Source organism: Strix uralensis, unplaced genomic scaffold (genome assembly GCF_047716275.1).
Source record: "Strix uralensis isolate ZFMK-TIS-50842 unplaced genomic scaffold, bStrUra1 scaffold_227, whole genome shotgun sequence".
NCBI classification, from domain to species: domain Eukaryota; kingdom Metazoa; phylum Chordata; class Aves; order Strigiformes; family Strigidae; genus Strix; species Strix uralensis.
The window spans coordinates 18233-43786 of NW_027436834.1; the positions used below are offsets into that span (position 1 = coordinate 18233).

Consider the following 25554-nt stretch of genomic DNA (forward strand, 5'->3'; position numbering starts at 1 on the left):
GGAGAAACCCCCCGAGTGGGGCCGGGGGACCCCCGGGAGGGTCTGGGGGGGCTCCTGGGAGGGGAGGAGGGGCGGGAGCCCTATGCGGGGGCTGGGGAGCCCCTGCGGGGTCCTCCTGGGGGATGCTGAGGGGAGACCCCCCGAGAGGGGAGGAGGGGCGGGAGCCCAATTTCGGGGTTCGGGGGGGGCTCTGGGGGGTGTCGTGAGCAGAAACCCCCGAGTGGGGCTGGGGGACCCCCGTGAGCGGAGCAGGGGGGGGACACGCCCCTTCTCGGGGGTCTGAGGACCCTTTTCGGGGCCGGGGGACCCCTCTTTGGGGGTGGGGTCCGGGGCACCCCCCTGCACCCCCCTTTGGGGATGGGGGTTCCGGGACCCTCGCGGGGTGTGTTAGGGTGTGCCAGGGCCCCCCCCCATGGCGGGGTGTCCCCGCGGGTGACAGCGGGGGGGGGCACGGCAGGGCGTGGCGTCCGGGGGGGGGCTCCCCCCAAAGTGGGGGTCCCGATTTGGGGGTTCAGGGGTGCAGCGAGCGCGTCCCCACTTGGGGGGAGTCCCCACGCCGGGGTGCGGCGGGGGGGGTGTCTCTGGGGGTCCCCTAGACCGGGGTACCCTGGGGTACTCTGGGGGTCCCCGCACGCGTCTGTCCCTGGGGGCGCAGCGGGGGGGTCTCTGGGGGTCCCTCACGCCTCTGTCCCCGGGGGCGCAGTGGCGGGGGGTCTCTGGGGTCCCCCCTGGGCACCCCGGGGTGTCCCTAAGCGGGGGCGCAGCGGGGGGGTCCCGGCGGTGCCGGTGGGGGGTGTCTCGTCCCCGGGCGCCCCCCCCGACGCCCCTCTCGCTCCCCGCAGGTCCCTCCCGCCCCCCCCCCCGGCGCAGGCGCGGCCCCGCCCCGCGCCCCCCCCCGCTATAGGGATGAGCGCGGCCGGGCGCGCCCGCGCGCAGGAGCCGGCCCGGGCCGAGGCGGACGGGGAGATGCCGGCGACCGAGAAGGACCTGGCGGAGGACGCGCCCTGGAAGCGGATCCAGCAGAACACGTTCACGCGCTGGTGCAACGAGCACCTCAAGTGCGTGCACAAGCGCGTGGGCAACCTGCAGACGGACCTGGGCGACGGGCTGCGGCTGATCGCGCTGCTCGAGGTGCTGAGCCAGAAGAAGATGGGCCGCAAGTACAACGCGCGCCCCACGTTCCGCCAGATGCAGCTCGAGAACGTCTCGGTGGCGCTGGAGTTCCTGGAGCGCGAGAACATCAAGCTGGTCTCCATCGGTGAGGGGGGGCGGCGCCGGGGGGGCGGGATGCTTTGGGGGGCCCCCCCCACCCCGCAGGAACGGGCTGGCCTTGGGGAGCGCCCCCCGTAATAACAGGCTGCGCTTAGGGGCCCCCCCCGGCATAACGGGCTGCCTTTGGGGGCCCCCCCCGGCATAATGGGCTGCTTTTGGGGGGCTCCCCCCACCCCCCTGGAACGGGCTGGCCTTGGGGAGCCCCCCCCGTAATAACAGGCTGCGCTTAGGGCCCCCCCCCGGCATAATGAGCTGCCTTTGCGGTGCCCCCCCCACCCCCCAGGAAAGGGCTGGCTTTGGGGAGCCCCCCCCCACAGTAACAGGCTACATTTAGACCCCCCCCGGCATAATGGGCTGCCTCTGGGGGCCCCCCCACCCCATAGTAATGGGCTGGCTTTGGGGGCCCCCCCGGCATAACGGGATGCTTTTGGGGGGCTCCCCCCACCCCACGAGAACGGGCTGGCTTGGGGGGGTCCCCACCCCCCAGGAAAGAGCTGGCTTTGGGGAGCCCCCCCCATAGTAACAGGCTGCACTTAGGGCCCCCCCCCGTTATAACGGGCTGCCTTCGGGGCTCCCCCCCGGCATAACGGGCTGCTTTTGGGGCCCCCCCAATGGGGCGCACCTGGAACCCCCTTCCCCGCAGCCCCCCCCCAGTAAAAGGCTGCTTTGGGGGAGCCCCCCCCGATCCCCCGTAGCCGTGGGATGCTTTGGGGACACCCCCCCCCGCAGCGCGATGCCTTTGAGACCCCCCAATCCCCCCTTTTGGGACCCCCCCCCCTCCCCGCGCCGTTTCGGGCGCCCCCGCAGCGGGGCCCCGCCCGAGCCCCAGATGGAGCCCCCCCGGAGGGCGCTGTGCAGACAGCCCCCCCCCCGGGCCCCCCCGGATCCCCCCTCACGGCCCCTCTCGGCCCCATAACAAAGGCGGGGGGGGCCGGGCCCGCTCCCCTCGCAGGAATGTGTGGGGGGGGGTCCCGCCGGGGGTGGGGCCGGGCCGGGGGGGGCCGCGGCCTCGCCCTGCGGCTCCCCACATCCTGCGGGCACGGATTGCGGCACCGCCCCCCCCGGGATCCCGCACCCCGCCGGGGGGGCCGGGGGGGACCCGCGGGGGGGACCCGTGCGGCCGCCGGGGGGGTCCTCGGGGGGGCGGGGGGCGGGGGCGGGGCCGCGGGGGGCGGGGCCTCGTGGCGCCCGAGCCCATATATGGCCAAAAAATGCTGGAGCGGGGGGTGGGGCCGGGGGCGGGGCCTGGGGCCCATCCCCCACCCCGCAGCGCCGCCCGCCCTGCCCCCCCCCCCCGCCCCCCCCCCCCCCCCCGCGGGCGGCGACCGGGGCCTGCGACGCCCCGAACCGCAGCGGGGAGTGGGACCCGCCCCGACACCCCCAAAGTGCCCACAGGGACCCACCCGACACCCCCAAAGCGTAACGGGGACCGGGACCCGCCCCGACACCCCCAAACTGCCCACAGGGACCCGCCCCGACACCCCCAAACCATAACGGGGACTGGGACCCGCCCTGACACCCCCAAACTGCCCACAGGGACCCGCCCCGACACCCCCAAACCATAACGGGGACTGGGACCCGCCCTGACACCTCCAAAGTGCCCACAGGGACCCCCCCGACACCCCCAAACCACCACCAGGGACCCAGATGTCCCCCCGCCCCCTCCATGTCCCCCTGTCCCCAGGGAGGATCCCCTGTGACTCTTGTCCCCTGTCCCCCACCCTGATGGGGACCCGGCACCCACCCCGACACCCCCAAACCCGTAACGGGGACTTGGGTGTCCCCTGGCACTCGTGTCCCCCATCCTGTGTCCCCCCGTGTCCCCCCACCCCTGATGAGGACCCAGGTGTCCCCTGGCACTCCTGTCCCCCATCCTGTGTTCCCCCATGTCCCCTTGTCCCTGATGGGCACCCAAGTGTCCCCTGGCACTCCTGTCCCCCATCCTGCCTCCCCCCGTGGGCACCCAGGCCTCCGGGCCCCCGCCGCCCCCCCGCGGTGACCCCCCGCCCCCCCGCAGACAGCAAGGCCATCGTGGACGGGAACCTGAAGCTGATCCTGGGGCTGATCTGGACGCTGATCCTGCACTACTCCATCTCCATGCCCATGTGGGACGAGGAGGACGAGGAGGAGGCCAAGCGCCAGACGCCCAAGCAGCGGCTGCTGGGCTGGATCCAGAACCGCCTGCCCCAGCTGCCCATCACCAACTTCAGCAAGGACTGGCAGAGCGGCCGCGCCCTGGGCGCCCTGGTCGACAGCTGCGCGCCCGGTGAGGGGCGGGGGGCGGCTGGGGGGGCCCTGGGGGAGCAAGAGGATGCAGAGGCGGCTCCAGGGGCACGTGGGGATGTGGGAGGTGACCCTGGGGGTGTCTGGGGGGGCCCTGGGGGCATCTGGGGGGGCCCTGGGGGAGCAAGAGGATGCAGAGGCGGCTCCAGGGGCACGTGGGGATGTGGGAGGTGACCCTGGGGGTGTCTGGGGGGGCCCTGGGGGCATCTGGGGGGGCCCTGGGGGAGCAAGAGGATGCAGAGGCGGCTCCAGGGGCACGTGGGAATGTGGGAGGTGACCCTGGGGGTATCTGGGGGGGCCCTGGGGGAGCAAGAGGATGCAGAGGCGACTCCAGGGGCACGTGGGGATGTGGGAGGTGACCCTGGGGGTGTCTGGGGGGGCCCTGGGGGCATCTGGGGGGGCCCTGGGGGAGCAAGAGGATGCAGAGGCGGCTCCAGGGGCACGTGGGAATGTGGGAGGTGACCCTGGGGGTGTCTGGGGGGGCCCTGGGGGCATCTGGGGGGGCCCTGGGGGAGCAAGAGGATGCAGAGGAGGCTCCAGGGGCACGTGGGGATGTGGGAGGTGACCCTGGGGGTGTCTGGGGATGCAGAGGGGGGCCCTGGGGGTGTCTGGGGGTGCAGGGGGTACCCTGGGGGTGCAGGGGGGGTTCTAGGGGAGTGAGAGGACACGGAGGTGGCCCTGGGGGTGTGTGGGGATGTGTGAGGTGGCCCCGGGGAACACAGGGATGCGTGGGTGCCTCTGGGAGTGCATGGGGACACAGGAAGGTGGCTCTAGGGGTGCGTGGGGACCTGAGGGGTGGCCCTGGGGGCTACAGGGACATGGGAGGTGGCCCTGGGGGTGTGTGGGGACACAGGGGGTGGCCCTGGGTGTTCCTGGGGACACAGGGGGTGGCTCTGGGGTTCCTGGGGACACGGGGTGGCCCTGGGGGTGTGCGGGGACACCTGAAGTGTCTCTGGGGGGGGCGCGTGGGGACGCGGGGGGTGGCCTGTGGTGCCGCGGTGACCCTGCGCCCCATCCCCGCAGGGCTGTGCCCCGACTGGGACTCGTGGGACCCCAGCAAGCCGGTGGACAACGCCCGGGAGGCCATGCAGCAGGCCGACGAGTGGCTGGGCATCCCCCAGGTGGGCAGGGGGCTGCGGGGGGGCGCCCCAGGGGGGCCGGGAGCGGCCCCGTGACCCCCCCGTGCCCTCCCCAGGTGATCACCCCCGAGGAGATCGTGGACCCCAACGTGGACGAGCACTCGGTCATGACCTACCTGTCGCAGTTCCCCAAGGCCAAGCTCAAGCCGGGGGCCCCCCTGCGCCCCAAACTGAACCCCAAGAAGGCCCGAGCCTACGGCCCCGGTGAGGGGGGGGGCTGTGGGACCCCCCTCCCCGCCTCCCCGCCCCTCTCTGCGCAGCACTGACGGGGGGGTGGGGGGGTCCCGCAGGCATCGAGCCGACGGGGAACATGGTGAAGCAACGGGCCGAGTTCACGGTGGAGACGATCAGCGCGGGGCAGGGGGACGTGCTGGTGTACGTGGAGGATCCCGCCGGGCACCGCGAGGAGGTGGGCAGGGGCCGGGGGGGCTGGGGGGGCCGGGCTGGGGGGACCGGGGGGCCGTGGAGGTTGGCTCAGGGCCTGGGGGTGCTGGGCGTGGCCAGTGGGTCCCGCGGGGCCACAGGGGGGTTCTGGGGGGGCCGCGGGGCTTTTGGGGGCCCCCCAGGGGGGTCTCACCACTCGGTGCCCCCCCTCCGCAGGCTAAAGTGGTGGCCAACAACGACAAGAACCGGACGTTCTCCGTCTCCTACGTCCCCAAAGTCACCGGCGTGCACAAGGTGGGGTCAGAGGGATGGGGGGGTCCTGAGGCGTTTTGGGGGGGTCCTGAGGCGTTTTGGGGCTCCTCCAGGGCGGTTTCGTCCCAGAGTGCTGCTTTGCTTTTCCTTCCGAGATCTGAGCAGAGAACTCTGAGCTCCTGGGGGGGTGTTGGGGGCCTCCAGTGAGGCATCACCCCCCTGACGCCCCCCCCCCCGCGTTTCGGGGTCCCCCCCCAGGTGACGGTGCTCTTTGCGGGGCAGCACATCGCCAAGAGCCCCTTCGAGGTGCAGGTGGGGCGGGCGGCGGGTGACGCCGGGCGGGTCTCGGCGCAGGGACCCGGCATCGAGCCCCTGGGCAACGTGGCCAACAAAAGCACCTACTTCGAGATCTTCACCGCCGGTGAGCCCGGGGGGGGCTCGGGGGGGCTCTGGGGGGTTGGGGGGGCTCGGGGGGGTCCTGGGGGTGGCGGGGGGCTGGAGGGAATGGGGCCCTGGGGGAGGGGGGGCACAGGGCTGTGGCATGGGGCAGGGCGGGTCGGGGGGGACGTGCCCCCCTCGGGCCGGGGCTCTGGCGGGGTGTGTGTGTCCCCCCCCCGTGACGCGGTGCCCCCCCCAGGCGCGGGGCCCGGCGAGGTGGACGTGGCCATCGTGGACCCCAGCGGGCGCCGGGGGACGGTGGAGCCGACGCTGGAGGCCCGCGGGGACGGCACCTACCGCTGCACCTACCGGCCCACGGCCGAGGGGCCCCACGCCGTGCACGTGGCCTTCGGGGGGGCCCCCATCCCCAAGAGCCCCTTCGGCGTCACCGTGGGGCAGGGTGAGCCCCGGGGGGCCGCCTGCCCCCCCCCCCCGCTGTGGGGGGCTCTGTCCTCCTGTCCCCCCCCAATCTCGGGGTCTCTGTCCTCTCCCCTCCAGACTCAGGGGTCTCTGTCCCCCCCCGCTGCTCAGGGGTCTCTGTCCCCCCCCAAATCTCGGGGTCTGTGTCCCCCCCAAATCTCAGGGTGTCTGTCCTCCACCCCCCAGCTTGGGGGTCTCTGTCCCCCCCCAAACCTCGGGGTCTCTGCGCTCTCCTCCCCTCCCAGCTGGGGGGGGTGTCTCTGTGCTTCTGCCCCCCAACTCAGACGGGGGGTGTCTCTGTGCTTCTGCCCCTCCCCGGGCCCTTGTGGGGGGGTCTCTGCCCCCTCCGTGGGGGGCCCGGGGCTGTCGCTGCCGGGGGGGTCTCGGCCCCCCGTGACTCCGCTCTGTCTCTCTCCGCCTGTCCTGCTCCTTCTGCCCGTCTGTCCGGGAAGCGCCGGCCGGGGTCCTCGCGGGTGACCCGCTGACGGTACGGGGGGGCGCAGGGGGGGCTCCCGGACACTTGGCTCCCTCCTTACCCCCCCCACGGTGCCCTTTGGGGGTGCCCCTCGGGGCGCCCCCGGACGCCTGGGTCCCTCCCCGCGGCACCTGCCCCAGGTGTGGGTTTGGGGGTCTCTCCCCCCCCCCCCCCCCCTCCCCACCGCCTGCCCGGGTCCTTTGGGGACCCCTCTCCCCACAGCGTGTGCCCCGATGGGGCTTTGGGGGTCCCCCCCGCACGCCCCCCCCACAGCGGCCCCCCCACATCGTGTGGGGCGCTGCCCCCCATCCCTCTTCCCCTGCAGCCCCTGCCCTCGGGGTGGCTTTTGGGGTCCCCCAAAACACGGGAATCATCCCCCCCCCCCCACCCCGTGTGTGCCCCCGGGAGGGTTTTGGGGGGTGCCTGGCTGGCGGGGCCCCCCCTGACCCCTCTCCCCACAGCCTGCAACCCCTCGGCGTGCCGCGCCGTGGGGCGGGGGCTGCAGCCCAAGGGGCTGCGCGTGAAGGAGACGGCGGATTTCAAGGTCTACACCAAGGGCGCCGGCAGCGGGGAGCTCAAGGTCACCGTCAAGGGCCCCAGTGAGTCCGGGGGGGGCTCCCCTCTTTTTGGGGGGTGGGGGGGGTCCTGGGGGGATTGGGAGCACCCTGAGGGGTCTGGGGGCCCTGGACACGGCCCTCGCCCCTTATTCAAGGGGATGTCGAGGTCCCCGTGGGGTTTGGGGAGGGGGGGGTGTCCCCGTGGGGTTTGGGGTGTCCCCGGGGTTTGGGGGCGCCCCCCTGACTCGTGCCCCGCAGAGGGGACGGAGGCGGTGAAGCAGAAGGACCTGGGGGACGGAGTCTTCGGCTTCGAGTATTTCCCCACCGCCCCGGGGACCTACACGGTGACGGTGACCTGGGGGGGGCAGCACATCCCCCGCAGGTGAGTGCTGGGGGGCACTGGGAGGGACTGGGGGGCACTGGGAGGGGGGCAGCGTGGCCCCCCCCAGCCCTGGAGCCAGCCACCATCGCGGGCGGCCGTCCCTGGGGCAGGGTGGGGGCTGTTTTGGGGTCGGGGCTGTTTTGGGGGGTCTTTTCGGGGTGCGGGTCATTTCGGGGGGGCTGTGGCCACAGCAGGGCCCTGCCCTGACCCCCCCGATTGTCCCCCCCAGCCCCTTCGAGGTGAAGGTGTCCCCCGAGAGCGGCAGCCAGAAGGTGCGGGCCTGGGGGCCCGGCCTGGAGGGGGGCGTGGTGGGCAAGTCGGCCGACTTCGTGGTGGAGGCCATCGGGGACGACGTGGGCACCCTCGGTGAGGGCCGGGGGGTTTGGGGGGGCCCTGGGGGGGGCGTGGGGCGCGTGGGGTCTTCCCGGGGACTTCGGGATGCCTTGGGGGGGGCTCTGGGGGGTTGGGAGGCACCTGGAGGGGCTTGGAGGGGGGGGATTTGGGGTCTCTGGGGGGGTGTATTGTGGAATCCTGGGGGGCTCCTGGAGTTTTGGGGTGTCCTGGGGGGCTTTGGGATCTCTCAGGGGTCCCTTGGGGGTTATATTGGGGGGGGGGGGTGTCTCTGAGGGGCCTCTGGGGCACTCCTGGGGATTTGGGGGTGTTTTGGGGGGCCTTTGGGGTCTCTGAGGGGCTCCAGGGCTCCTCCGAGGACTTTGGGGTGTTTTTGGGGGCCTTTGGGGTCTCCGCAGGCTCCGGCACATCCCAGCGACACCCAAGTGCCGACACACTCGGGGGCTGTTGCTCTCGGGGGCGCCCCGGGAGGGGTTTTGGGGCACCCCTGACCCCCCATTTCCCCCCCCCCCAGGTTTCTCGGTGGAGGGCCCCTCGCAGGCCAAGATCGAGTGCGACGACCGCGGCGACGGCTCCTGCGACGTGCGCTACTGGCCCCAGGAGCCGGGGGCTTACGCCGTGCACGTGCTCTGCGACAACGAGGACATCCGCCGCAGCCCCTTCATGGCCGACATCCGCCCCGCGCCCCGAGACTCCTTCCCCGAGAAGGTGGGGGATCCCCGCGGACCCCCCCGGCGCCCCCAATGCCCGGGGGATCCCCCGTAACCCCCCTGCTGCTGCTCCTCCTGCCCAGGTCAAAGCCCAGGGGCCGGGGCTGGAGAAGACGGGGGTGGCCATCAACAAACCCGCCGAGTTCACGGTGGACGCCAAGAACGGGGGGAAGGGACCCCTCAAAGTGCAGCTGCAGGTGAGGGGGGGCCGGGGGGGGTGGGTGGGGGGCACCGTCCTGGGTGGGGTGGGGCACAGGGTGGGTTTTGGGGGGTTACGTGGCTGTAGAAGGATTTGGGAGCCCAGGCACGGAGCGGGCAGCGCTGGGGGGTTTCGGGGGGATTTGGGGGTGCAGCCCCGGGTAGGGGGTGGCACAAGGTGGTTTTGGGGGGATTTTGGGAGGATTTGGGAGCCCCAGCACTGAGGGGGTGCAGGGCGGGATTTGGAGGTGCAGCTGGGGAGAAGAAGGGGGTGTCGGGGTGGGTTTTGGGGTGCTGACCCCCTCGTGCCCCCCCCAGGACGCGGAGGGGAACCCCGTGGACGTCTCAGTCAAGGACAACGGCAACGGCACCTACAGCTGCTCCTACGTCCCCAAGAAGCCCCTCAAGCACACGGCCATGGTGTCCTGGGGCGGCGTCAACATCCCCCAGAGCCCCTTCCGGGTGAGGGGGGGCCCCAAAACCTCCCTGGGGGGGTCCCCGGCTGCCGGGGGAGGCGTCAGGCCTGACCCCCTCCCCCCAAAACCCGCAGGTGGGCGTGGGGGCCGGCAGCCACCCCCACAAGGTCAAGGTCTACGGCCCCGGCGTGGCCAAGACGGGGCTCAAGGCCCACGAGCCCACCTACTTCACCGTGGACTGCGCCGAGGCCGGGCAGGGTGAGCCCCGGGGGGGCCCTGGGCGGCGGGGGGGGGTTATGGGGTGCTGACACCCCCCTCCCCGCCCCAGGGGACGTGAGCATTGGGATCAAGTGCGCCCCGGGGGTGGTGGGCCCGGCCGAGGCCGACATCGACTTCGACATCATCCGCAACGACAACGACACCTTCACCGTGCGCTACACGCCCCGCGGCCCCGGCGCCTACACCATCATGGTGCTCTTCGCCGACCAGGTGGGCCCGGGGGGTCTGCGGGGCCCCGCCGGGGGGTTGGGGGTGCAGAGGGCGCTGACAGGGGGGGTCTCTCCCCACAGGCCACCCCCACCAGCCCCATCCGCATCAAGGTGGACCCCGCGCACGACGCCAGCAAGGTGAAGGCCGAGGGACCCGGCCTCAGCCGCTCGGGTGAGTCGTAGCGGGCAGGAGGGTCCCGGGGGGGCCCCCCGGGGATGTGGGGACCCCCCCTGACCCCCCACCACATCCTCCCCCCCTCAGGCGTGGAGCTGGGGAAACCCACCCACTTCACGGTCAACGCCAAGGCGGGGGGCCGGGCCCCCCTGGACGTGCAGGTGACGGGGCCCGGCAAGGGTGAGGCCGTGCGGGACCTGGAGGTGATCGACCACCACGATGGCACCCACACCGTCACCTACACCCCCCTGCAGCAGGTACGGGGGGGCACCCCAGAACACCCCTCTCCCCACCAGGGCCACCCCAAAAACCTGCTCTCCGTAACCGAAATGCCCCTTCTTCTTGTAACACCTCAGCCCCCCCCTCCCACCCCCAACCGCCCCTGTGCAGCGTGGGGGGGGCTGAGACCCCCCCAACGTTGGCGTGGGGCCCCCCCACAGCCACCCCCTCTCCCCCTCCCCAGGGTAATCTGGGGGTGGCGGTGACCTACGGGGGCGACCACATCCCCAAGAGCCCCTTCGCTGTGGGGGTGGCCCCCAGCCTCGACCTGGGCAAGATCAAGATCTCCGGCCTGGACGACAGTACGGGGGGGCCGGGGGGGCACTGGGAACCCCTCTTGGGGGGGTTTGGGGACTGCTGGGGACAATTTGGGGGGACCCCCTTTGAGGGGGGGTGGTGGTGTCCTACAGGGGTGGGGGCAATTCGGGGACCCCATGGGGGGGCAGATTGGGAAGTGGGGGGGGCAATGGGGGGGTGCTGCTTGGGGGTGGGGGTTTGGGGGGTTCCCTGCCCAGGGGGGGTTTGGGGTGTCTGTTTTGGGGGGGCGCCTCTGCCAGGGGCAGCCCCGTTTTGGGGTGCAGCCCCTGCAGGGTGCGGGTGTCCCCGCAGAGCTGGAGGCGGGGAAGGACCAGGAGTTCACGGTGAAGTCCAAGGGCGCCGGGGGCCAGGGCAAGGTGGGGGCCAAGATCACGGGCCCCTCGCGGAAGGCGGTTCCCTGCACCGTGGAGCCGGGGCTGAGCCCCGACAACAGCCTCGTGCGCTTCATCCCCCGCGAGGAGGGGCCCTACCAGGTGGAGGTCACCTACGACGGCGTCCCCGTCCCCGGCAGCCCCTTCCCCGTCGAGGCCGTGCCCCCCACCGACCCCTCCAAGGTGCGTCCGCCCCGGGGGGGGGATCGGGGTCCCCAGGAACGGGGTGTCCCTGCTAACGGGGGTCCCCAAGGGTGGGTCTGGGGTCCCCCGGGACTGGGGGAGGCCCAGCGGAGCGTGTCCCCGGTGAGGGGGGTCCCCAGTAAGAGCCGGGACCGGGGAGCCCCCAGCACCCCGTCTCCCCTCTAAGGGGGGTCCCCGAGGTCGGGGGGGCTCCCCGGCACCCCAACGCGCCCCCCCCTCTCCCGCAGGTGCGCGCCTTCGGGCCGGGGCTGCAGGGGGGCCTGGCGGGGGCGCCGGCCCCCTTCACCATCGACACCAAGGGCGCGGGCACGGGGGGGCTGGGGCTGACGGTGGAGGGGCCCTGCGAGGCCAAGATCGAGTGTCTGGACAACGGCGACGGCACCTGCTCCGTGTCCTACCTGCCCACCGAGCCCGGCGACTACAACATCAACATCCTCTTCGCCGGCGCCCACGTGCCGGGGTCCCCCTTCCGCGCCCCCGTCCGAGCCCCCTTCGACGCCTCCAAGGTGACGTGCTCGGGGCCGGGGCTGGAGGGGGCCACGGCCGGGCAACCGGGCCACTTCCGCGTGGACTGCAGCCGCGCCGGCACGGCCGAGCTGACCATCGGCATCGCCTCGGAGGCGGGCGCCCGCGCCGAGGTGCGGGTGGAGGACAACGGCGACGGCACCTACACCATCGCCTACACCCCGCTGAGCCCCGGCGTCTACACCATCACCGTGGAGTACGGCGGGCAGCCCGTGCCCCACTTCCCCAGCAAGGTGCGGGTGGAACCCGCCGTCGACACCGCCGGCGTCAAGGTCTACGGGCCCGGCGTGGAGGGCAAGGGTGAGCGCGGGGCGGCGGGACGCGGGGGCCGGGGGACGCGGGGGCCGCCGCCTGACCCCCCCCTCCCCCCGCCGTCCCCCCTCTGCCAGGCGTGTTCAGGGAGGCGGTGACGGAGTTTGACGTGGACGCCCGGGCGCTGAGCAAAGCCGGGGGTCCCCACGTGAAGACGCTCGTGTCCAACCCCTCGGGAACGTCACCGAGACCTTCGTGGAGGACCGGGGCGACGGCACCTACCACGTGGAGTACACGCCCTACGAGGAGGGTGAGCGCGGGCGGCGCGGGAGGAGGGGGGGATGCAGCGCCCACAGCCTGGGGGTGACGTTTGTGTGTCCCCCCCGTCCCTCCCCCCCCAGGCCTGCACACGGTGGAGGTGAGCTACGGCGGCAGCCCGGTGCCGCACAGCCCCTTCCGCGTGCCCGTCACCGAGGGCTGCGACCCGGCGCGCGTCCGCGTGCACGGCCCCGGCATCCAGAGCGGCACCACCAACCAGCCCAACAAGTTCACCGTGGAGACGCGGTGAGGGCCCGGCGCCCCCCGCCCGCACCCCAGCTCTGCTCCCAGCCCCCCTGACCCCCCTCTGGGTGCCCCACTCTGCCCCTGGGAGCCTTAAACCCCCCTCCCCAGCCCGAATCCTTCTCCTGCTGGCCCCCTAAACCCCTCTCCCTGGTGCCCCCTAAACCCCTCCCGTACCCCAAACCCTCCCTGTACCCCAAATTTTTTCCTACTCGAGTCTTTCTCTTCCTTGTTCCCCCCAAAACATCCCCGTATCCGAAACACTCCTCCCAGAGCCCCTGAGCTCCCCCCCCTCGCTACCACCAAGCCCCTCCCAGGGCCAGGGGGGGTTTGGGGTGCCCCACCTGACCCCCCCCCCCTTTCCCCCCCACCCCAGGGGTGCCGGCACAGGGGGCCTGGGCCTGGCGGTGGAGGGTCCGTCGGAGGCCAAGATGTCCTGCACCGACAACAAGGACGGGAGCTGCTCGGTGGAGTACGTCCCCTACGAGCCGGGCACCTACAGCCTCAACGTCACCTACGGCGGCCACCAGGTCCCTGGTGAGTGGCCAGGGGGGTCCCGGGGTGGGGGCACTGGGGGTCGCGTCACCCCCCCGACCCTCCCCGCTCACCCGCCCCCCGTCCCCTCCAGGGAGCCCCTTCAAGGTGCCGGTGACGGACGTGGTGGACTCGTCCAAGGTGAAGTGCGCGGGGCCGGGGCTGACGCCAGGCGTCGTGCGAGCCAACGTGCCCCAGACCTTCACCGTGGACACCAGCAAGGCCGGCGTCGCCCCCCTGGACGTGAAGGTTCAGGGCCCCAAAGGTCAGCGGCGGGAGGTGGGGGGTACAGGGGGCTCGGGGTACCCCCGCTTCGGGGCTGGGGGGCCTTTGGGGTACCCTCGATCCAGGGCAGACGGGGGCACCCCTGGGGGATCTTGGGGTGCCCTGTGGGGCCTCAAGGCACCCCTGGGAGGTCTTGGGGTGCCCAGTGGGATGTTACAGGGGCTCTCGGGGTGCCCCAGGGGTCCCGTGGGACATTACGGGGAGCCTTGGGGCGCTCTGTGGGATGTCACAGGGACGTGGGGGCCCCTCAGGATTCTCCAGGGGGTCTGGGCGTTCTCGGGGCACCCCGTGGGTGCGCTGAGAGGTCTCGGGGTGCCCTGACGCCCCCCCTCACCCCCACCCGCAGGCGTGGTGGAGCCCGTGGACGTGTCGGACAACGGGGACGGGACTCAGCGCGTCAGCTACGTCCCCTCCCGCGAGGGGCCCTACAGCATCTCGGTGCGCTACGGCGACGAGGAGGTGCCCCGCAGGTGAGGCTGGGGGGGCCTGGGGGGGGCCGGGGCGGGTTTGGGGGGCACCCATCTGACCCCTCCCATCTCCCACAGCCCCTTCAAGGTGAAGGCGCTGCCCACACACGACGCCAGCAAGGTGAAGGCGAGCGGCCCCGGGCTGAACACGACGGGCGTCCCGGCCAGCCTGCCCGTGGAGTTCACCATCGACGCCAAGGACGCGGGCGAGGGGCTCTTGGCCGTCCAGATCACGGTGGGCGCGCGGGACGGGGGGGTCGGCGGCGCCGGGGGGTGCGGCGGCGGCTCAGCGACCTCCCCCCCGCGTCCCCTCCCCAGGACCCCGAGGGCAAACCCAAGAAGGCGACGATCCGCGACAACCAGGACGGCACCTACACGGTGTCGTACGTGCCCGACATGACGGGGCGCTACACCATCCTCATCAAGTACGGCGGCGACGAGATCCCCTACTCGCCCTACCGCATCCGCGCCGTGCCCGCCGGCGACGCCAGCAAGTGCACGGTCACCGGTGAGCGCGGGGGGGGCGCGGGGCGGGGGGCGGGGGGGCACCCGCCAGCTGCTTCCAGCCGAATCACCGCTGGGATGGGGTGGGGGGGGGGTGGGGGGGACAAACGGGCCCCGGGGGAGGGTGGGGGGCGCGGGGGGGCCTCGCCACCTGTGTCTCACTGGATTTCTTGCTTCTCTGCCCACCCCACGTCCCCCCCCCCACGCCCCCCCACCCCCCCCCACCCTCTCTGCCCCACGCTCTAGTCTCCATCGGAGGTCACGGCTTAGGTAAGCTCACGGCTTGGCTCGCTTGGCGTCGGGGCGCATGCGTCACCCCCCCTGCACCCCGGAGTGACCCCCCCACACCCCCCGCGGGGCCAGGCGCTCGTCTGGGGGCACCCCACCTTCTCCTTTAGATTGTGGAGGGCTTCCCCCTGCCTCTAACCATGAGGGGCCCCCCCAAACCTCATTTAACGATGAGGGGTCTCCCCAGACCACACTTAGTATCTGGGGACCCCCCCAGCACCATTTAATGCTCAGGATTCTCTTGGGGGGGTGCAGACCCTGTTCAACACAGGGGGACCCCCCAGTTCTACTTGCTCTTGGGGGTCCCCCTCAGTCCGATACCAGGGTCCCGTGTTAATTGTGGGGCACCCCCCAACCTCACTACAGAGGGGGGACGGTGGGGGCCCCCTCGTGCCTGAGATCGTGTTGTGGGGGTCCCTGTTGCAGTTGGGGGCCCCCCATGGGGCAGAGGAGTGGGGGGGGGGGGGGGGCTGTGCCTCCGTAACACCCGATCGCCCCCTCCCCGCGGCGTGACACGAGTCCCCCTGCCCTCAGCCTGCCGGGGGGGGCTTGGGTTCCCCCCCAGGCTTTGGGGGGGGTCCTTGGGGTGTCGCAGGCGCCCCCCGGGGCGGGCAGTCACCCCCCGTCCCCGGCAGGAGCGGGCATCGGCCCCACCATCCAGATCGGGGAGGAGACGGTGATCACGGTGGACGCCAAAGCGGCCGGCAAGGGCAAGGTGACCTGCACCGTGTGCACGCCCGACGGCTCCGAGGTGGACGTGGACGTGGTGGAAAACGCCGACGGCACCTTCGACATCTTCTACACGGCCCCGCAGCCCGGCAAGTACGTCATCTGCGTGCGCTTCGGCGGCGAGCACATCCCCAACAGCCCCTTCCAGGTCATGGTGAGTGCGGCGCGGGGGGCGCGCGGGGGATGTGTGCGAGGTGGGGAGCAGCACAGGCAGCGTGTGAGCAGCGTGCAAGGAGCGTGCGAGGCGGGCGGTGTGCGAGGTGAGGAGCGTGCGGGGAGCGTGCGGGCAGCAGGCAGGCGAGGTGCCAAGCAGGCAGCGTGCCAGGCAGGCGTGATAAGGGGTGCAGGCAGGGTGCCGGGTGTGTGGGCAGCACGCGGGGAGGGGGCGGAAGGGGGGACGCGCTAATTAATGGGCTCCGCTAACGAGCTCGTTTGCGCAGGCGACTGACCGCCCGCTGCTGGGGGTGAACGGGCTGGACATGGCCGGGCTGCGCCCCTTCGACCTCGTCATCCCCTTCACCATCAAGAAGGGCGAGATCACGGGTGAGGGGGGGGGGCAGGCGCCCCAAAACGTGCCCCGGGGGGGTCCCAACACCCCCTGCGTTGTCCTGGGGGGGTCCCCAAAGTTCTCTCAGGGGTGGGGGGTGGGTGACCAAAACAACTCCCCAGGGAGTCCCCAAGGTCTGCGGGGGGTCCCCGGGCCTCCCTTGAGCCCTTTGGGGGGGTCTGTGGAACCTGCTTGGGGGGTCCCCGAGGTGTGGGGGGCCCCTAAACGCCCTCACGTCCTCCTGGGGGGTCCCTAAACCCCCTCACATCCTCCCCGGGCATCCCCAAGGCAGCCGGTGTCCTCCTGCGGGCGGGGGGTGTCCCCAAGACAACTGAGATGCTGCCGGGGGGTCCCCGAGGCAGCCGGTGCCCTTGCAGGGGGTCCCCAGCCCCCTCCCGGGGGCACCCCCGGCAGGCAGCGCCCCCTGACCCCCCCGGCCCCCCAGGGGAGGTGCGGATGCCCTCGGGGAAGGTGGCCAAGCCCGACATCACCGACAACAAGGACGGGACGGTGACCGTGCGCTTCGCCCCCACCGAGGCCGGCCTGCACGAGATGGACATCCGCTACGAGAACATGCACATCCCAGGTGGGGGCGCGGGGGGGCCCTCAGGACACCCCCCCCGCCACCGCGTCTCCCTCGCGCCCCCCCGACACCCCCGTTTTGGGTTTTTCCACCCCCAGGCAGCCCCCTGCAGTTCTACGTGGATTACGTGAACAGCGGCCACGTCACGGCCTACGGCCCCGGCCTCATCCACGGCACCGTCAACAAACCGGCCGCCTTCACCGTCAACACCAAGGACGCCGGCGAGGGTGAGCGGCGGGGGGGGTCAGCCGGGCGCCCCGGCAGGCGCAGGGCCCCCCCTGAACCCTGCGTCGTGTCCCCCCCGCTCCAGGAGGGCTGTCGCTGGCCGTGGAGGGTCCCTCCAAGGCGGAGATCAGCTGCACCGACAACCAGGACGGGACGTGCAGCGTCTCGTACCTGCCGGTGCTGCCGGGCGACTACAGCATCGTGGTGAAGTACAACGAGAAGCACATCGCGGGGAGCCCCTTCACCGCCCGCATCACTGGTGCGCGCGCGCTGCTCGGGGGGGGGCCCGGGGGGGGGTTTGGGGCATCTCCCCGCTGACCCCTCCCCGCAGGTGACGACAGCCTGCGCCTGTCCCACCTGAAGGTGGGCGCCTCGGCCGACATCCCCCTGGACATCGGCGAGACCGACCTGAGCCAGCTGACGGCCACTGTCACCGCCCCCTCGGGCCGCAAGGAGCCCTGTCAGCTCAAACGGCTCCGCAACGGCCACGTCGGTGAGGGGGGGGCACCGGGGGGGACACGGGGACGTGGGGACATGGGGACGTGGGGACGCGGCACCCCAACGCCTCCCTGTGCTCCAGCGACTGCAGCCGAGGGAGGGGACGGGGGGACACGGAGGGGATGTAGGGGAGGAGGGACACGGAGGGGACAGGGAGAGGGGACACAGGGCTGTGGGGACACGGGGGGGACAGGAGGGGGGACAGAGGGCTGTGGGGACAGGGAGGGGGGACACAGGGCTGTGGGGATGCGAAAAGGGGGACATGGGGTTGTAGGGACATGGAGGGGGGACACAGGGGGGATCTAGGGCTGTGGGGACATGAAAGGGGGGACAGGGAGGGGGACTCAGGGCTGTAGAGACGGGGGGGGGACACGGGGCCTCAGGGACACAGGGACTCGGTCACCGTCCCCTCGCTGTTGGGGCACAGAGAGCGTGGCCAGCTCGAACAGCTCCGTGGTCTGTCCTGATGTCCCCGTGTCCCCCCCTGTGTCCCTGTACCCTGATGTCCATGTCCCTGTGCCGTGTCCCCCCCCAGTGTCCCCATACCCTGATGTCCGTGTCCCTGTGCCGTGTCCCCCCCCAGTGTCCCCATACCCTGATGTCCGTGTCCCTGTGCCATGTCCCCCTCATGTCCCCATACCCTCATGTCCATGTCCCTGGGCCGTGTCCCCCCCGCGTCCCCGCGCTGAGGCCGGTGTCCCCCTCCCCGCAGGCATCTCCTTCGTGCCGCAGGAGGTGGGGGAGCACCTGGTGCACATCTCGCGGGGGGGGCAGCCCCTGGCCCGCAGCCCCGTCTCGGTCACCATCAGCCAGGCGGAGCTGGGGGACGCCAGTCGCGTGCGGGTGGCGGGGCCCGGCCTGCGCGAGGGACGCACCTTCGAGCCCGCGCACTTCACCATCGACACCCGCGACGCCGGTACGGGGCTGGGGGGGCGCGGGGGGGCGCGGGGGGGACGCGCGGGGTCCCTGCTGACGGCCCCCCCCTCCCCTCCCCTCCCCTCCCCAGGCTACGGGGGGCTGAGCCTCTCCATCGAGGGCCCCAGCAAGGTGGACATCACCACCGAGGAGCTGGAGGACGGCACCTGCCGCGTCTCCTACTGCCCCACCGAGCCCGGCAACTACATCATCTCCGTCAAGTTCGGCGACCAGCACGTCCCCGGTGCGCCCGGGGGGGAACTGGGGGGCACTGGGGGTGTAACAGGGAGGAGTGGGGGTTACTGGGAGGGTGCTGTGGGGTGATTTGGTCACTGGGAAAGAGTTTGGGTTACTGGGGGGGATCAAGGGACACTCGAGGGCGTACTGGGGGAAGCGGGAGTGACTGGGAGAGCTAGAGTGGGGTCCTGGGGTTACTGGGGGCACTGGGAGGGCGTCCTGGGGGAAGTGGGAGTGACTGGGAGAACTAGAGTGGGGTCCTGGGGTTACTGGGGGCACTGGGAGGGCATCCTGGGGGAAGTGGGAGTGACTGGGAGAACTAGAGTGGGGTTCTGGGGTTACGGAGGAGGGTGTGGGGGTGCAGAGAGACCAGGAGAGGGCTGGAGGGGTTTGGGGGGGCCCGATGTGACCCCCCCTGCCCCCCCCAGGGAGCCCCTTCTCGGTGAAGGTGACGGGCGAGGGGCGGGTGAAGGAGAGCATCACGCGCCGGCGCCGCGCCCCCCCCGAGGCCAGCGTGGGCACCGCCTGCGACCTCAGCCTCAAGATGCCGGGTGAGGGGCCTGGGGGGGCCCGGGGGGGACCCCGAGTGGCCCTGGGGGGTGCTGAGTATCCCTGGGGGTTTCCAGGGGGTCCCCAAGTATCCCTGGGGGGTCCCAGTGGCCTCTAAGTGTCCCTGAGTGTCCCAGGGGGCCTCTAAGTGTCCCTGAGTGTCCCTGGGGGGTGCCAGTGGCCTCTAAGGGTCCCCAAGTGTCCCTGGGGTGGTTCCTGATGGTCTCAGGAGGCTGCTGGGGACCCCGAGGACCTGTGGGGGTGGGAAAGGGTCTGTGGGCTCCCCTGGGACACCCCAAGAACCCTTCAGAGGGTCCCAAGTGCAGACGGGGGGTGGCAGGGCCTGGCTGGGGGTCCCCAGAAACCCCCGGGGGCACCCCAGAGCTAGAGGGACCCCAAGGACCCACGGGGGACGCACGGAGGGTCCCCGGGGCGCTGCAGGGGGTCCCGGGGCAGCCCCAGCCCCCCCCCCGTGACCCCCCCATGCCCGTTGTCCGGCAGAGCTGAGCGCCCACGAGGTGACGGCGGTGGTGACGGGTCCCTCGGGGCAGGCGGTGGCCGCGCAGGTGCTGGAGGGCGAGGGCGGCGCTTACAGCATCCGCTTCGTCCCCGCCGAGACCGGCGTCCACTCGGTCAGCGTCAAGGACCGGGGGCAGCACGTCCCGGCAGCCCCTTCCAGTTCACCGTGGGGCCCCTGGGCGAGGGCCGGCGCCCACAAGGTCCGTGCCGGGGGGCCGGGGCTCGAGCGGGCGAGGCCGGTGTGCCAGGTGAGCGGGGGCACCCCAAAACCTGCCCGCGCCCCCCCGGGGCTCCGCTGTGCGCGCGGAACCACCCCGACCCCCTTGGGGGGCCCCTACATGTGTGCCCACCCCTGCTGGGGCACCCCAGCCTGCTCCAGGCTCCCCAAACCTCACCCAGGGCTCCCCAAACCCAGGCGGGGATGTTGAACCTGCCTGGGGGGCACCCCAAAAGCCCACTCGGGGCTCCCCACCCCACTTTGGGACCTGTCTGCGGCTCCTGAGTCTGCACAAGAGTCTCGTCCTTCATGGGGTTCCCAAATCCCATAGGAGACTCCCCAAATCCCTCAGGGCTCCCCAAAATCCATATAGGGCTCCCCAGAACACTGGGGGGGTCCCTAAATCCCATCAGCGGCTCCTCAAATCCATCTAGGGCTCCCCAAAACCCATGGGGGAGTCCCAGAACCTGGGGGGGTCCCCAAATCCATCTATGGCTCCCCAAAATCCATCAGAGGCTCCTCAAATCCATCTAGGGCTCCCCAAAACCCAGGGGGGAGCCCCCAGATCCCATCAGGGGCTCCCCAAAGTCTATGGGGGGCTCCCCAAAACCTGCTGGAGGTCCCCTGGCTCCATCCTGGGCTCCTGAACTTGCCCCAGATCCCTCAGAGTGGCCCAGCTGGGGAGGAGCCGGGGGGCTGCCCCCAGATGGGGTGTGATGGGGGTGGGGGGGGTCACGGCTCTGGGGGGGCCCCTGACGCCCCTTCCCGCTGCCCCCCCCAGCCGAATTCAGCATCTGGACGCGGGAGGCGGGCGCCGGGGGCCTCTCCATCGCCGTGGAGGGGCCCAGCAAAGCCGAGATCGCCTTCGAGGACCGCAAGGACGGATCCTGCGGCGTCTCCTACGTCGTCCAGGAGCCCGGTACGGGGCCGGGGAGGGGGGGGCGGGCCGGGGAGAGACGGGGACCCCCCCTCGCTGACGCCGTCCCCGCTCCCCACAGGCGACTACGAGGTGTCGGTGAAGTTCAACGAGGAGCACATCCCCGAGAGCCCCTTCGTGGTGACGGCGGCCGCCCCCTGCGACGCCGCCCGCCGCCTCACTGTTTCTAGCCTTCAGGTGAGGCACCGGGAGAAACCCCCCCCTCGCACCCCCCGGCTGGGCTCGGGCCCGGGGCCACGCGCAGGGAGGGGGGCGGCGGGGCCCCGCGGGCTCCGGGGCGTCTGTAGGGGCAGGGCAGCTCCAGGGGGGTTCAGGGGGGTTTTGGGGTGTCTGTGTAGGGTCAGCGTAGCCCCAGGGGGGGGTTTGGGGTGTCTGTGTAGGGTCAGCGTAGCTCCAGGGGGGTTCAGGGGGGTTTTGGGGTGTCTGTGTAGGGTCAGCGTAGCCCCAGGGGGGGTTTTGGGGTGTCTGTGTAGGTCAGCGTAGCTCCAGGGGGGTTCAGGGGGTTTTGGGTGTCTGTGTAGGGTCAGCGTAGCCCCAGGGGGGGGTTGGGGTGTCTGTGTAGGGTCAGTGTAGCTCTAGGAGGGATTTATTGGGGTTTCGGGGTGTCTGTAGGGGCCATGAACCCCCAGGCAGCTTTATTGGGTTTTTTGGGGTGTTTAGGGGGATTCGTAGCTTTTGGGGGACTTTAATAGTGTTTTGGGGGTGTTCGGGGGGCTGGTCTGCGAGAGCTGCAGTGACATTTGGGGTGCCCAGGGGCTCTGCAGTCAGTTTGGGGGGGGTCTGTAGCCGCAGGGTTTTGGGGTGCCCAGGGGCTCTGCAGTCAGTTTGGGGGGGTCTGTAGCCGCAGGGTTTTGGGGTCCCTGCGCTGGCCCCGCAGCCCGAGCGTCCCCCCAGCCGTCGCGGGGTCCCGGGGGTCTTCTCTCGTGTCTCTTTTAAAGGCTATTAACAGCCCCCGCTCGCCCCCCACCCCGCTCGGGGGGCGACCCTGGGGCCCGGAGGGGCCTTAGCGGGAGAGAACGGCCCCCCAAGACCCCCCCAGCACCCCCAAACCCCTCCCGGGGCCCCCCGTTCTCTCCGTTAAGCTCTCCGGCCCCACAAGTAAGTGGGGCACAGGGTGGGGCTGCCTTGACACCCCAAATCCCTCCCCGCCTCCTGGGGAGACCCAAAGGGAGTGGGGGGGCTTTTCCCAGCACCCCCAAACCCCTCCCTGCCTTTAGGGGACCCCTGAAACCGGGGTGCAGTGTAAAACCTTCCCAAAGCAGAGGGTTTGGGGTGGGGCTCCCCCCCCACCTCATTATTCTGGGGTTCGGGTCTCTCCGGGGTCGGTCAGGGTCGGGATTTCCCCCTCCCCGGTGGGGATCTTGGGGTGCAGATCCCTCCCGGTGGTCTTTTGGGGTGCAGGGCCCCCTCCCGGGGGTCTCTGGGGTGAGGACTGGGGGGTGTTCCTCCCCGGGGTTACTGGGTTTTGGGGGTGTCAATCCCCCTGAGGTTTCTTTGGGGTGTTGATACCCCCCTGGTTTTGGGGGGGGGTCAGGATTCAGAGGTGTTAATCACCCCTGGGGTGTTTTGGGGTCTTACCCCCCCATTTTTGGGGGGGCAGGAGGATTTGGGGTGTTACCCTTCTGGATTTTTTGGGGAAGAGGATTTGGGGGTCTTATTCCCCTAATTTTGGGGGGGTTGAAGATTTGGGGGTGTTATCCCCCCCTGTTTTGGGGGGCTGAGGATCTGGGGACATTATCCTGGGGAAGAGGATTTGGGGGTCTTATTCCCCTAATTTTGGGGGGGGTTGAAGATTTGGGGGTGTTATCCCCCCCTGTTTTTGGGGGGGCTGAGGATCTGGGGACATTATCCCCCCTGGTTTTTGGGGGTGTCACCCCCCAGTTTTTGGGGGGTGCTGAGGATTTGGTGGCATTAAGCCCAAGTTTGGGGCTGCTGGTGCCCCCGGTGGGGGGGTTCTGAGGGTGAGGGGCCGGCGCTGGGTTCTCGCCTTCCATGGGGCTCCCCCCCCCCGGTTTGGGGGTGTCCCCCCCCCTCGCTGACGGTCTCTGCCCCCCAGGAGTCGGGGCTCAAGGTGCACCAACCGGCCTCCTTCGCCGTCAGCCTCAACGGGGCCAAGGGGGTGCTGGACGCCAAGGTGCACAGTCCCTCAGGGGCCCTGGAGGAGTGTCACATCACCGAGGTCACCGAAGGTGAGGGCACCCCAAAATGTGCCCCCCCGGGGACCCCCCCCCCTCCCCCCGAAACCTGCTGCCTCCCCCCAGGCCCCCACCGTCAGCTCAGTCCGGCTGGGGGGGGGGGTCACCGCCCCTGCAGGGCTTGGGGAAAGGGGTTGGGTTCACACCCTGCCCCCCCCGCTTTAGGGGAGGATTTTTGGGGTCCCCCCCCTTGGGGGAGCCTCCCCCTCACTCTGGGGGGCTCCCTCTGGCCCCGTTTTGGGGTCCCGGGGGGGCTGCAGGGGCCACCCCTCGGCCCCTTTGTGTGACCCCACCAGGTCCCTTTCAGGGCCCCCCTTCCCCCCCTGTATTTGGGGGTGCTGGGGGGGCCCTTGGGGGGGATCCTGGGAGGGGCCATGACGCACAAGGTAGGTTTTTGGGGGTTTTGGGGGGCTCAGAGGGATCTGGGGGGGTTTGGGGGGGCTCTGGGAGCCCTGGGGGGGGTCATGTAGCCCCCGTGAGGGCTTTGGGGGCCCTGTGGGATCTGTGAGGCCCTTGTGGAGTTTTGGGGCCCCCATGGGGTTGGGGGGCTCCGTGGCATCTCCAGGAGCCCCTTTGGGTGTGGGGGGGGCTCTGTGGGGTCGGGGGGTCCCCCCTGACCCCTCCCCATGTCCCCCCCCCAGACAAGTACGCGGTGCGGTTCATCCCGCGGGAGAACGGGGTCTACTCCATCGACGTCAAGTTCGAGGGGTCCCACATCCCCGGGAGCCCCTTCAAGGTGCGGGTGGGGGAGCCGGGGCAGGCGGGGGACCCCGGCCTCGTCTCCGCCTACGGCCCCGGCCTCGAGGGGGGCACCACAGGTACGGGGGGGCTGCGCGGGGCACCCCTGGCCGGGGGCGGGGCCTCGGCGGGGTCTTGGGGGACTGCGTGGAGTTGGGGGGCTTCTACGGGGTCTTCGGACACCCTGGGAAGTTGGGGGGGGCTCAGTGAGGTCTTGGGGGGCTTCTACAAGGCCTGGGAGGACCCCATGGAGTTGGGGGGCCTCTACGGGGTCTGAAGAGGCCCCCCCCAGTCCCATGGGGTTTTGGGGGGCCTCCACGGGGACTGCGTGGGGCTGGGGGGGCTTCTACAGGGTCCTCAGAGGGCCCGTGAAGTTGGGGGGGGGTCTGTGGGGTCTTGGGGGGGTCTTGTAGAGGGTCTGAGGAGACCCCGTGAAGGTGGGGGGGTCTGTGGGGCCTCAGGGGCCTTCTACAGGGTGTTGGGGGGCCCCAACGGGGTCTTGGGGGACTGCACGGAGTTGGGGGGGGTCTGCGGGGTCTCGGGCACCCTGGCGGGTTCAGGGCCCCCCGCGCTGACGCCCGCGGCCCCCCCAGGCTCCCCGGCGGAGTTCGTGGTGAACACGGCCAAGGCCGGCCCCGGGGCTCTGGCCGTCACCATCGACGGCCCCTCCAAGGTGAAGATGGAGTGTCGGGAGTGCGCCGAGGGCTACCGCGTCACCTACACCCCGCTGGCCCCCGGCAGCTACCTCATCGCCATCAAGTTCGGGGGCCCCCACCACATCGCCGGCAGCCCCTTCAAGGCCAAGATCACCGGTACCGGGGGGGTCAGAAGGGGTTGGGGAAACGCTGGGGGGGATTTGGGGGGCAGGAGGGACAGAAGAGCTTTGGGGAGGTGGATTGGGGGGGCAGGAAGGGTTGGGGGGGATCCTGGGGGGCTCTGGGGGGTCTGAAGGGTTTGGGGAAAGGGGTGGGGGGGATTTGGGGGGCTGGGGGGCGGGGGAGAGGGGTGTTGGGGGGTTCAGAAGAGTTTGGGGAAAGGCTGGGGGTGGTGGGGGGCAGCAGGAAGGGTTTTGGGGGGCAGGTGGAAGGGTTGGGGGGGTTTGGGGGTGCTGACGTGCTCCCCCCCCCCCCAGGGCCCCGCCTGGTGAGCAGCCACAGCCTGCGGGAGAGCTCCTCGGTGCTGGTGGAGGCGGGGGGCCGGGCCGAGCCTGGGGGGGCGGCGACAGTTGGGGGCCCCCCCCCGGGCACCCCCAAATTCTCGTCGGACGCCAGCAAGGTGGTGGCCAAGGGGCTGGGGCTGAACAAGGCCTTCGTGGGGCAGAAGAACTCCTTCACCGTGGACTGCAGCAAGGCGGGTGCGTGCGGGGGGGCGGGGGGGGGCCTCGCCTTTTGAAGTGCCCCCCACCCAGATTTTGGGTGCCCCCCCCCGTCTGACCCCCCCCGTTTCCCTCCCCAGGGAACAACATGCTGCTGGTGGGGGTGCAGGGCCCCCGCTCGCCCTGCGAGGAGATCGTGGTGAAGCACCTGGGCAACCAACTCTACAACGTGGGCTACCTGCTGCGGGAGCGGGGCGACTACCTGCTGGTGGTCAAGTGGGGGGACCAGCACGTCCCCAACAGCCCCTTCCGCGTCACCGTGCCCTGAGGGGCCCCCAAAACCCGGGGGGGGCCCCCACACCCCGGCGGCACCCACAGCATCCGCCCCGCCCCCCCCCCCCCCCATGTTTGGGGTCACCCCCAGAGATTTTCAGGAGCCCCCCCCCAACTTCGGGGGGAGTCCCTGTCCCCCCCCCTTTCCCTCCCAGGGGTCTTGCTTGGGGGGGCCCCCCCGCACCCGCCACCGCTGCCCCCCCTGCCACTCCCCCCCTCACGCTGCTCCCCCCCGTTCCCCCCCGGGGGGGCAGGGAGGGGCCCCCCCATTTCTGCAGCTGCCGTTTTGGGTCCCCCCTCACCCCCCCCTTTCCCCCATCCCCTTTTTTTTTTTATTTTATTTTAATTTTTTAACATGACCTGGGGGGTCCCTGGCGCTGCCCCCCCCGCCCTCCCCTCCTCCTCTCCCCCCCCTCCCCCAAAACGGGGGTACCGGGGGGGGAACCCCAATAAAAACTCGTTCTGCTTCATGGAGCCTCCTGCCTGTTG

The 25554-nt window shown here is 71.5% G+C and overlaps 1 protein-coding gene across 1 annotated transcript; it reads left to right on the top strand.

Annotated features, from left to right (window-relative positions):
- Positions 1 to 864: 864 nt before the first annotated feature.
- FLNA (filamin A) lies at positions 865 to 25535 on the top strand. Its single transcript, XM_074857630.1, is given in 50 exon segments — positions 865 to 1258; positions 3290 to 3538; positions 4579 to 4676; positions 4751 to 4898; positions 4985 to 5103; positions 5295 to 5372; positions 5589 to 5751; positions 5968 to 6168; positions 7125 to 7262; positions 7479 to 7602; positions 7832 to 7968; positions 8468 to 8661; positions 8747 to 8860; positions 9180 to 9323; positions 9412 to 9535; positions 9606 to 9766; positions 9847 to 9937; positions 10028 to 10197; positions 10404 to 10521; positions 10829 to 11091; positions 11340 to 11937; positions 12027 to 12119; positions 12122 to 12199; positions 12291 to 12453; positions 12827 to 12987; positions 13079 to 13249; positions 13616 to 13739; positions 13815 to 13971; positions 14055 to 14244; positions 14487 to 14510; positions 15164 to 15411; positions 15698 to 15800; positions 16250 to 16390; positions 16486 to 16614; positions 16698 to 16871; positions 16944 to 17105; positions 17823 to 18026; positions 18117 to 18269; positions 18691 to 18813; positions 19313 to 19468; positions 19471 to 19517; positions 19519 to 19558; positions 19561 to 19578; positions 20329 to 20466; positions 20546 to 20661; positions 22541 to 22673; positions 23321 to 23497; positions 24011 to 24229; positions 24550 to 24771; positions 24873 to 25535. Coding segments are annotated over 50 exon segments (7836 nt in total). The 5' UTR covers positions 865 to 906; the 3' UTR covers positions 25061 to 25535.
- The last annotated feature ends 19 nt before the right edge of the window (positions 25536 to 25554 follow it).